The sequence below is a fragment of the Eretmochelys imbricata genome, chromosome 12 (assembly GCF_965152235.1).
Source record: "Eretmochelys imbricata isolate rEreImb1 chromosome 12, rEreImb1.hap1, whole genome shotgun sequence".
In the NCBI taxonomy this organism is placed as follows: domain Eukaryota; kingdom Metazoa; phylum Chordata; order Testudines; family Cheloniidae; genus Eretmochelys; species Eretmochelys imbricata.
The window spans coordinates 2,177,437-2,189,827 of NC_135583.1; the positions used below are offsets into that span (position 1 = coordinate 2,177,437).

Below are 12,391 nucleotides of genomic sequence, written 5' to 3' on the forward strand. Positions count from 1 at the left end.
ATATTTTAAAATGTCTCAATGCATTCCCTGGGTTGAAATGTTCTATTCCCCCTGGGGAAGATGGTTAGCCCCCTTTTTTCGATGATCTAAAGTTTCCATTTCTAACTTGGCAGGATTTCAAGATATTGGACTATAAATCTGTCTATGCGGGAATGAATTACCTGTCTGTTTTTCCCAATTTGTGGGTAGTGGGAGAGAAGAGGCATATTTTCTAGCATGTTGATATTTTTTTAAATGGCTGGAAGCTGCTGTGTATCCTTTATAATTTTGGAAATAGTTCTGGCAAAGATACATTAGCAAGCAGAGTGCTGGTGTAGGTGTATTTATTCACATGGCTCTGCACTGCAGCTAGAGCTTAATGAATAATGCAGTCATTCTGAACTCATGCCAATAATTTTTTGTCACTTTTCTGTGTGCTTCTGTCAAACTGCATTAAAAGACTATTATGGTTGCATATTTAAGTACACTAGTCAAGAAATGACTCTTCTACATAGTCTATTTTCTTTCTAATACTATAATTACATGAGCACTATTCCTGGAGAGCAGTATATACAATTCAACATTAGAAAATCTTGTAATCTTTTCTTTCTGGTATATTAAGCTATTTTCACTCTCAGACTGAAGCAGTTAACTTGGATTTCTATATAAATTAAGATACTCTTCTCTATGGTATGGATTTAATGACTTAGCAACCATATTCTATAGTCAGCATTTTAAAGAAATTGGTAGTTAAAGTTAAGCTCCTGAATTGCATATTTAGGCACTGAAAGAAGTAGCTTGATTTTCAAAAGTTCCCAAGCTTCTTGCAGTTCCTAATGATTTTCATGTGAAGTCAGAGCAGCCGGGAGCTTGGCACTTAAGAAAATCAGGCTTCTTTCAGTGCCTGAATGTGCAATTCAGAGGAGCATAACTTTAGAACCAATTTTTGAAAAGCTTGGTCTATATTTTTTATCAAACAGCAGCTCAGTCTTATGCACTTATGAGGAGGTCACACAGTTAACTATTATGCTAATTTAGTTACAAACTTAGATGGCCTGTGTATGTCTGTAAACTTCCACTGTTCTGTTGTGCTGGATATGTGGTAAATTTAAAAGCAGTTTAGTATGTATTTTAAATGACTGGAATACAGTGTAATGCAGAGTATGAAAGATATATTTACCTAAGGTTGTAGAACATTTGTGAGCTAGTATGTGATCATGTATTCATGATATTATTTTATTACATAGATGCAAGTTAACTCTTTTTTTTAGTAGGTTGTGTACACACAAATAAAATAGCTTCCATCCCATTCATGTACCTAATGTGCACTGAAGTCTTTATCTGAAGTTTTAATTAAATAAAATCCCATGGTATGAGGAAATCTTGAATAGAGTGCTCTCTAGTTCTTTTGCCTTAGGGCTAGAAACCATACCCTTCCCAGGTAGGAAAAGTTTTCGTTGTCTCATGCCCCAACAAGGAGGGTGCCCAGGCTGTAAGCTTGCAGATGAATGAGAGGATCTTTGAAGCAGAGCTTGCAGCTTGGAAGGCAGGCTGGAGCAGGGAGTTGTCAAATGCGTTTAAGCCACATTTTATGAAGTTTGTAATACTAAATGGCTCGATTGCAATGGCTGTATGTGCATCACCACGGGGATTTGAGGGAGAAGATTTGTGTCCAGCATGGTTACAGATAAATCAGTAGTGTGGGATAATATTCTGGCATGATGCCACACACTAGCAGTATTCTGTAATGGCACCTCTGAAGGCTGCTGACTCATGGCTGGAGCTCAGCTGACACATCCATCAGGTTTTTTTACCCAATATCCTTTTGGCCATTTTAAAAAAAAGTGGTGGCAGTTCTGGGCTTGGTGATGGTTTAAGTAACTCGTGGCTTTTGAATGCTGCTTGTGTTCCTAGTGTGCCAGTATCAGAGGCTTCCTGAGCCGGGAGAAATGTCGGAACAGGAGGGAATGATTATTGGAAGAATTATGTGGCTTTAAATAGCAATGTTACTGTTTGAAAGATTCCTGTTTTGTTCCAACCTCTGCTGCTGTCTGCTCATAGCTGTTATGGTAACACTTGCTTGACATATAGAGCGGGACTGAAGGACATAAGGGCTCACCATGAATGCCTGTTCGTGCAGGACACACGAGCTGCTTGATTTATCCAAGCAGTCAGATAGGGCACTACTGGACAGTTTCCCTTAGAGTAGGTGATTATCACACCAAAGCAGCCTACATTGAAGGAAAGGGGCTGATAGTTGAAAGTCCTCTGGTCATAGAACTCTTCTCAGCCAGCTGTCTTGGTCAGAGCTCCACCAGAGATGGATTCATATTTTAAGGGCTCAGACTTTCTGAAGGCCCCAGGAGTCTTGGGTACCTTTTTGTTTTAATTTTCTAAGCATGCCCAGCTGTGTGGCTGTGAAAAACTCACTGATCAACATTCTGCTGCCTACTTCAGGGGTGCTGGGCAGAAGTGACTCACCTAGTGCCATCCTATGGAAACCAGTGAGCTTCCTCAGGTTGCTTGCTATCGTAACTCATGATCCAAAGTTACATTTGGGCTCTGTTGAGCCCACTTGGCAGTGGACGTTAGCCTGGAGTTGCTTATCGTATGAGACTCAGTGCAGTGTTGGATGCTTTGACTTTCTTTCATTGGTGGAATTAGCACTGAGAATCCTAGATTGCTAAAAGCTCCTTTGTGAGTGCTTAACATCACTAATTATCAGTGACCAGAGTGAAGGCTGCATTGACAGAGCAGCTTTCTAATTCCTCCCCTCCCCCAAATATGTTCCTTTAATGTGACACTGTTATTTGCTGTTGCCATGGTGATAAGAAGGCTGTGTCAGATTAAAGATAACTTGGCCATTTTGGTAAACTGCTCTAAGCAGTGTGTCTAAACGGTGATAATCTCATTAAACCACATTAAAGCAAACCCAGAAGCATTGAAGGAGGCTACTCCACTGTGAACCGTCAGCACTTCAACAGTCTGTTATGATACTCTGATGAGTTGGATCACAGAAACCCCCTTTGGGACTACTACCTCTGAGCCTGTTTTCCCCGAGCTTGGGACTTCAGTGCCTTCCCTGGTTGTGCCGGACATGCTAGCCTGCTACAAACACAGACCCAGGTCTGAACCACATCCCCCACAAGCCGCAGACTTAACTGAAAACAGTTTAAGAAGTGCGCCTGTCTCCAGCACTCAGTTACCCAACTCCCAATGGGGTCCAAACCCCAAATAAATCCATTTTACCCTGTATAAAGCTTATACAGGGTAAGCTCATAAATTGTTCGCCCTCTATAACGCTGATAAAGATGCACAGCTGTTTGCCGCGCCCCCAGGTATTAATACATACTCTGGATTAATTAATAAGTAAAAGGTGATTTTATTAAATACAAAAAATAGTATTTAAGTGGCTCCAAGGAATAACAGATAGAACAAAGTGAATTACCAAGCAAAATAAAATAAAACACGGAAGGCTAAGCCTAATACAGTAAGAAAGTGATTACAGATAAAATCTCACCCTCAGAGATGTTCCAATAAGCTTCTTTTACAGACTAGCCTCCTTCTAGTCTGGGTCCAGTAATCACTCACACCCCTGTAGTTACTGTCCTTTGTTCCAGTTTCTTTCAGGTATCCTTTGGGGTTGGGGAGGCTACCTCTTGAGCCAGCTGAAGACAAAATGGAGAGGTTTCTAGGGGCTTAAATAGACTTTCTTTTGTGGGTGGAAACCTCTTCTCTCCTGTGAAGATCCAACTGCAAGATGGAGTTTTGGAGTCTCATGGGCAAGTCACATGTCCATCCATGACTCAGAACTTTACCAGCTGATGCCACATTCCCAGGAAAGCTCAGATGTGGATTTGCATCTCTTAAAGTTCATTGTTAGCTTAAGTGTTTCTTGATTTGGCACTTACTGAGAATAGGTTTCAGAGTAACGGCCGTGTTAGTCTGTATTCGCAAAAAGAAAAGGAGTACTTGTGGCACCTTAGAGACTAACGAATTTATTTGAGCATGAGCTTTCGTGAGCTACAGCTCACTTCATCGGATGCATACCGTGGGAACTGCAGCAGACTTTATATACACACAGAGAATATGAAACAATACCTCCTCCCACCCCACTGTCCTGCTGGTAATAGCTTATCTAAAGTGATCATCAAGTTGGGCCATTTCCAGCACAAATCCAGGTTTTCTCACCTGCTTCAGGTTGCGGGGCTGTCCGTAGGCAAGGACTGGCCTGTCTCCCAAGATTTGTGAGAGTGTTGGGTCATCCTTTAGGATAGGTTGTAGATCCTTAATAATGCGTTGGAGGGGTTTTAGTTTGGGGCTGAAGGTGACGGCTAGTGGCGTTCTGTTATTTTCTTTCTTAGGCCTGTCCTGTAGTAGGTAACTTCTGGGAACTCTTCTGGCTCTATCAATCTGTTTCTTTACTTCCGCAGGTGGGTATTGTAGTTGTAAGAAAGCTTGACAGAGATCTTGTAGGTGTTTGTCTCTGTCTGAGGGGTTGGAGCAAATGCGGACAGGCCAGTCCTTGCCTACAGACAGCCCTGCAACCTGAAGCAAATACTCACCAACAACCACATACCACACAACAGAACCACTAACCCAGGAACTTATCCTTGCAACAAAGCCCGTTGCCAACTGTGCCCACATATCTATTCAGGGGACACCATCACAGGGCCTAATAACATCAGCCACACTATCAGAGGCTCGTTCACCTGCACATCCACCAATGTGATATATGCCATCATGTGCCAGCAATGCCCCTCTGCCATTTACATTGGTCAAACTGGACAGTCTCTACGTAAAAGAATAAATGGACACAAATCAGATGTCAAGAATTATAACATTCATAAACCAGTCGGAGAACACTTCAATCTCTCTGGTCACGCAATCACAGACATGAAGGTCGCTATCTTAAAACAAAAAAACTTCAAATCCAGACCCCAGCGAGAAACTGCTGAATTGGAATTCATTTGCAAATTGGATACTATTAATTTAGGCTTAAATAGAGACTGGGAGTGGCTAAGTCATTATGCAAGGTAGCCTATTTCCCCTTGTTTTTTCCTACCCCCCGCCCCCCCCAGATGTTCTGGTTTAACTTGGATTTAAACTTGGAGAGTGGTCAGTTTGGATGAGCTATTACCAGCAGAAGAGTGAGTTTGTGTGTGTATGGGGGTGGGGGGGTGAGAAAACCTGGATTTGTGCTGGAAATGGCCCACCTTGGTTATCATGCACATTGTAGGGAGAGTGGTCACTTCGGATGAGCTGTTACCAGCAGGATAGTGAGTTTGTGTGTGTGGTTTTTGGGAGGGGGGTGAGGGGGTGAGAGAACCTGGATTTGTGCAGGAAATGGCCCAACTTGATTATCATGCACATTGTGTAGAGAGTTGTCACTTTGGATGGGCTATCACCAGCAGGAGAGTGAATTTGTGTGGGGGTGTGGAGGGTGAGAAAACCTGGATTTGTGCTGGAAGTGGCCCAACTTGATGATCACTTTAGATAAGCTATTACCAGCAGGACAGTGGGGTGGGAGGAGGTATTGTTTCATATTCTCTGTGTGTATATAAAGTCTGCTGCAGTTCCCACGGTATGCATCCGATGAAGTGAGCTGTAGCTCACGAAAGCTCATGCTCAAATAAATTGGTTAGTCTCTAAGGTGCCACAAGTACTCCTTTTCTTTTTACTGAGAATAGTCTTTTCTCAAGAAGCTGACCAACTGCTTCACTGAGGCTACTTAAAATCAAGCAAGTACATAGCCAATATTCATAACTTTGATTACAAAAGTGATACATGCATGTAAATAGGATGAATATATCCATTAGTTCATAAGCTTTGCAGAGATATGTTACATGGCATATGTAGCATAAAACATATTCCAGTCATGTCATATTTACACTCATAAGGATATTTCTATAAAGCATTATGGGGTGCAACGTCACAGATACGGTATGTGGATCATGCCACTCAAGGCTGTTGGATTACAAAGAGAGGTGGGGACTGTGAATACAGAGCAGATCGCTTTACAGTTTAGTTTTGTTTGGCCACTCCTGGCTTGGAGCCTGACGGTGGGGTACTTCTCTCTCATCTCAGTCTGAATTTGGGAGCCAACTATTTCCAGGCTTTGTGAATTGTTGCTCCTACCAACTGTATGAATGTCCATGACCTACTGGAACAGAATGCATGTCTGCATAATTTTCAAGTCTATATTTAAATAGAGCGTCACTTAATTCTGGTGGTAGGTATCTATAAAGGGTTAAAATTGCTTGGGCTTTCTTAGCCACTTGCTAAGCCTAGTGTGGGATGTGTAAATCAGCATTATGGGCTGCTTGCGGTGCAGAATATGGATTTTTACACATTGGATACATTAAATTAGTAACCAGGCATTTTCCACATTCCCATGTGTTATGAAATATTTGTTCTTGTCTTCTGCTTGTAAATAACGGACCACAAATCCTGTTGGTAAAGGTCTTGATGCAATCTTTTTGTTGTGTAGGATGCGCACTCACAAGGAGAGGTGGTGGCCTGCCTGGAGAAAGGGCTGGTAAAGGAGGCAGAGGAGAGTGATCCCAGAATTCAGGTTTCTGATGTGTGTAAGAAAGCAATTCTTCGTGTGGCTGAACTCTCCTCTGATGACTTCCACTTGGACCGACACTTGTACTTCGCATGCCGCGATGACCGGGAACGCTTCTGTGAAAATGTGAGTAGTTGGAAATATTAGTCCTTTCATCCCTTCTGTCTTATCCCACAAATCAATGCCTGAAAAGAACCAAAGGACAGAGAGGAACCAGAGCAAGATCACATAACAGCCGAAGGTATTCTGGGAACTACCTGTCAGTCAGCCTTCACACGTCCATCTTCTATGGTGAAAACTCTGCGAGAGATCAACCACATTAGGCAGCCTTTGGTTACTACTCTGTTCCACCGTCAATAGCATACGATCTCTGTTAAGCATCTCATTTTTATCAGTCCTTTGAGTGGCTGGAAACAAGTTGTCAGGTTTTTTTTATCTCTGTGGTTTGAGTAGCAGATTTTCTTGCTTTTCTAAGCCTTTAGTTTAGCACTTTTGGCACCGGGAACTCCTATGAGCTCTTATGAAAAGTACATTTTGATCTCATTGTGTGGTTTTAGAGTGGACAGGAGGGGAGAATCTCTGGATTACTCCAATTCTTGTCATGATGTTGAATTAACGGCAGCAGAAACATCATAGGCTCTGCTAATGGAGAAGTGGCATGGAGTGATGCAGCAGGAAAGCAGACCTATTGCTTTGTTCTGGTTCTCTTGCATTAATTGAAAAGGTATTTTCTCAGCGAAAAGATGGCAGAACCCAGGAGCCAGAGTAAGGAAACTCAGCTGAAATATTTTCCTTTACAAAAAACACCTTCAATTCTGTGCTATGTTTAAGAAATGTTAGTGATTTATTCCCATAATGTACATGAACACTACTTAATTAGTTTAAAAGTAGGTCTTTGGTACAATAGCACAATTCTATTGGATTTTGGTTAGCAAGAGGGTAAGCTGTAAACTATCCTAAATGACCAGTGTTGTTGTTCTGTTTCACAGACTCAGGCTGGGGAAGGCCGGGTTTACAAGTGCCTTTTTAACCACAAGTTTGAAGAATCTATGAGTGAAAAGGTAGGTTATCTATTTCAGGTGGGCAAATCCTTTACTCATTGATCATCCATCCAGCTAACTGACCCTCTGTCTTGTTCATCCCTATCCCCAGTATTACTAAATTTACAGTAACTCACTATTAAGCTGGCCAGACAGATATGAATCCTTGAATAACTTTGAACAGATGCCTTTAAATTGGGACATTCATGCTTCCAGCATGGTATGGATTGGTTACTCTTGTTTAGCTATGGGAGTGCTACGTTTGGTATATAAAGCACTAAGGATATACAACTGTAGTCCTTCTACCAAGCCAGGGAAAGCAAAGGTCAGGAAATTCAGGGATCTTGACAAGTAAAGCTATCTCTCCTGTTCTTTGGGTGGCTATTCCTACTTTAAACGTTGAATGGTGATGTTGCTATTTATCCCTTAAGTCCTAGATAAATGGTGTTGCTTTTGTGTGTAAAACAAATTGTTTTGATGTATCTCTCGATATAGGGATTGCATATTAAACCTATCGCTTTGTCACCAGGCTACTCATCAAGGGCTGTTTTTAGCAAATTTGTGGAAATGATGCATTGTCTGCGGTAACTGCAGTTTTCTAAATTTCTCTATAGAGTTTAATAGGAATTGTAACAAATTGACTTAATCTCACAGATGGGCCAGACTGGAGTCCAAAACCTTTTCCGTCTGTATCTATATTTTCACCTTGTTTAATGGCACAGGAACATAAATGCAAGCAATACAGGAGTAATTCAGTCTGGATGCTGTGCAGTTTGCTGCCATCAAGTAGCATCCTTGGGACACTCGATCCAGAATAGTGCAGTAAAGGAGCCTCATGACGGGTGAATGTGAGCTGTGCGGAAAGCAAGGAGAAAGGATCTTTATCATCCATACTAGAGGTTCTTACTTATAGTTTTAGTGGCATACATGTTTGAGAGAGAGGAACCCCTTCGACTCCCAAAGCAGCATCTTAATGATTGGGGCTAAAAAGAATTAAAGTATCTGTTGTCTGAAGGGATGGAGATGAGAGGTATCTGGGCAGACCTGCTTTGGGGCTTGCCAGAGTGAATGAGCCTGTGATGAGATACCTGGAGGCAATGTACTCATTGCATTTTCTTCAGATGTTTTAACTATCTAACAGTTCAGTTAAAATGAGCCGAAATCAAAACTGTAGGAGTAGTGCCTGCTTTTAAGAATGGCTCCAGCTAAGCTCCATTTCTCACGAGTATTTTAGACTCCAAGTGGCTGCCACTTTTTCCTAAGTATATTTGGCCTTTTTAGAGGCAGTGGCTTTTTGTGGCATGATAAGCACTGCTGCAGATAGGAGCTTATGAGCTCAGCACGGTGAGGAATAGAAAAGCATTTTCATACCCTCCCGGCATGTGCATATATCCAAAGCAGCAGTGAACTTTTACAAGCTTCAGAGCTGACAACCTGCACTCTCGCAGCCCGAGGTGCTGGTTCTAAGAGTACATGATGTATGTATTGAGTGGCAACAGACTCATGGCCTGGAGCTCAACCCTGTGTGCTCCCTTTTGGTCAGCTGTGGCGCTGCAGTGGAGACCTGCCTCACATCCCCTTCACCTGGCTTATAAACAAATGCAGACAAATTCTTTTTAATCAAAGAGCACCCCTTTTCCAAAGGTCTTGTTTATTAACTAGAGCCATAAATATAAGCAGGAGACTCTCTTCTTTCTTGAGTCTGTCTTTGGAAACCTTCCGGGTTCCTCCTTTGGGTTACTCTTTTCACGGCTTCCTTAAGCAGGAATCCCCAGCTTTCCTCTCTAGAGCTGGGTTCTGTTAGTCAGATTTCCTTGTCCTTCCTAAGCAGGAGTCCTTAGTTCTCTTTTCTGGAGCTGAGGGGGTGTTTTCACCAGCTCTGAGGCCTTTGCCAGTCTCTGCCTCAACTGGCCGTTATTCCTTAATCAGGCTTCAGCCTTTCCTTGATGGTATCTCTGGGTGTCTTGTCTGCTGTGAGGGAGGAGGCAGCTTGTCGCCAGTTGGTTGGAGGAGAGGGGCGTCTTGCCCTGCCCTCTCTGCAAGACTCCTGGCCCCAGGCCTGTTAGAGGAAATCCTATCACTCTATCTCTAAACACCATTCATTCCTGAGACTACTTCCTTTCTCTTCACATCCCCCTTAGGTCCTTATGTTGGACCTTTCAACCCCTTAAAGGGCCACGCTATATTCGAGTGGGCTGACAAATACGCCCCATGATGGTATATATTTGTATTGATAGCTCAACTGTTCTAACACTTATCTTCCTCAGTGTCGGGATGCACTGACAACCCGTCAAAAGCTGATTGCTCAAGACTATAAAGTCAGTTATTCATTGGCCAAATCCTGTAAGAGTGACCTGAAGAAGTACCGCTGTAACGTGGAGAACCTTCCCCGGTCCCGGGAAGCCAGGCTTTCCTACCTGCTGATGTGTCTAGAGTCTGCAGTGCACAGAGGTGAGAGGGGTTAGAGTTGGGTAGCGTGATTTGCTCACTTATTTGGAAACTTAACTACAATAGATTCCACTTAATAGCAATCCCAATATTAACAGCTTTTGCTTAATCGCAACATTTTGCCAGGGGCTGATCCATCCCATTGACTATAGTGTTAATGGCATTCAGATTGTGGCAACAGGCATGTTGCTTACTAAGAACTTTTTTTGGAAGAAAGGCCCTGGCCACAGTTTGCAGGGCTGCAGCCAGGGAAGGAAGCAATGGGACATGCTCAGTGCTGACTGCAGGCAGGTTTGTGTGGCTGCAGCCAGAGAAAGCCTGATTCAGTGCTTCCTTCCCTGGCTATAGGCCTATAAACCTGCCTTCCACTTATTGGCAATTTCCAGATAACAGCAACTTCTTTTGCTGGACACCAAGGGGTTGCTCATTAAGCAGAATCTGCTATTTTCAAGCTCCAGCTCATCAAAGAAAAATGGAACTGCCTACTGATGATACTTCCATCAGTGGGGTGTCCCTCATGCAACAGTACTTGATATAAAACTTTCATATGCCTAAGATGTTAGAGATCTGGTGGATTGTTTTGTAGCTAAGGTTTAAAATAAAATCTGGCCTGTAACTCTTAATGTGTTTTGTGGAAGACCATTGCTTATTTGAATTCTTACATCATGGCAGAGATCTCAGTGTGAAGATTATCAAATGGAGAATAGTTTCTGAAGTGTGCTCAGTGATTCCTATTATATACTTTAAAATCCTTGACAATAAAATGGCTAAGTCTACTTAAATTGTTGCTGTAGAACTGAAACCGCTGTACTAAATCCTTCCCTCCACAGCTAATCGAAGTGATTTTCCTCTTTGCTTATATAGTAAACGTGAAATATATGTTACTTAGTATATGATATAAACCGCTAACTTAATTTATGATCAACTCACAACATGAAAGCCAAAGCTATTCACTTACTCTTTTGCCTGTTGTAAGTAGCCCATCTCCCTCAGCTAAGTTGTTTAAGTAAATTAATTTTCTTACTATACACATGTGTATATATATATCAGCAGAGCATACTGCATCCTAGTGATACACAATGCTAATTAATGTTTTTCTGTAAATGTAGAAAGCAAAGATAAGGAGTGCTGAGGCTGCCCTGGAACCCATAACTGTCCCACAGGCATTGCAGAACATAAGGGCCTATCAGAGGGTCTCAAAAAGCAGGACCATGTTACATAAACTTGGCAAAGCTGCTATAATACTGTGTACAAGTGGCGCACACAGTTACACATTCTTAACTTGTGTCTTGGAGATGTTTGAACCACTCTGCAGTGGTCTGTAGTAGGACTGCATGCTGTAACGCCTATGGCGCAATGAGGGCCAAAGTGCCGTGGCAGCCTTTATCAAAGTCTTCGCATTTATGGCCTTGAATGAGTAATTACATTTGGATTGTGTAAAAAATGTTCTACTTACTGCCTACTGTAGCGTTTTCTTTATAGGACAGGTGTGGACTGGTTGCTTCCCTGAATTCCTCTACCCTGCAGGCAGTTGCTGTGGTGTGTTTAATTTCCTCTTTGCTGATGGAACATGTTATGCACTATCTAGTCCAGAGGTGCACACATTCTAGCTCAGAAGGAACATTGCTTCACTCTCCCAGCCGTATAATTTAAGCATGACTTGGGAATTGGCAAAAATTGGAGTTGAGAGATTTCCAGTTTCAGGTTTTGGAGTCAAACTGTATAAGGGAATTCTAGAAAGGTTTCTAACATACCTTAAACTCTTTAAAGCTGAATTTCTGTTTAACTATTGTCCATTTGCTAGAAATCCAGCATGTCATTTCTGTAATGTGCCTGAACTTCATGGCCGTCTGAGTACGAGACTCTGTAGTCTCCCATGAAACCTTTCTCCCCCTAAATGGCACTTTTAACCCATCATTTGGCCAGAATAATATTTTCCAATTACCTAAAAGTCCCTTAATTTACTGCAAGTGGCTTCGATCTCTGCAGTGAAACTGATAGCTTGAATGTGCTAAGAATAGATGATAACCTTGTAGTTCAAGGCTAGAAATCCATTGAGGGCTTCTGCTTATGGTACAAAAGCTGCTCTTGAACCATATATGCTCAAACTGGAATGTCCCTGTAAATTTTTTCCGAATAGAATATTCTATTTAAAGAACTTCCTATTCCCAGCAGTTATGTTACTATTGATTTGAAGTATTAACAGTGACTATCAGTCGTAATTGTTCACTGGTTTATCGGGTGGTGTTCAGTAACTATCTATATTGCCTCACTGCTGTACAGAATGCCAGTATTGTCTCTACTCCTTCAGTGTGTGAAATACTCAATTACAATACACTTCCTCGCACTACAGAAA

At 42.1% G+C, this 12,391-nt stretch overlaps 1 protein-coding gene across 2 annotated transcripts in view; it reads left to right on the forward strand.

Moving 5' to 3' along the window:
* GLG1 (golgi glycoprotein 1) overlaps positions 1-12,391 on the forward strand; it is a 187,663-nt gene that overhangs the window by 116,048 nt on the left and 59,224 nt on the right. For both annotated transcript variants that reach the window (XM_077831194.1, XM_077831196.1), the window contains 3 exons: positions 6,470-6,673; positions 7,537-7,608; positions 9,855-10,038. In XM_077831194.1, the coding sequence (XP_077687320.1) occupies positions 6,470-6,673; positions 7,537-7,608; positions 9,855-10,038 (460 nt within the window). The remainder of the gene's footprint in view (positions 1-6,469; positions 6,674-7,536; positions 7,609-9,854; positions 10,039-12,391) is intronic.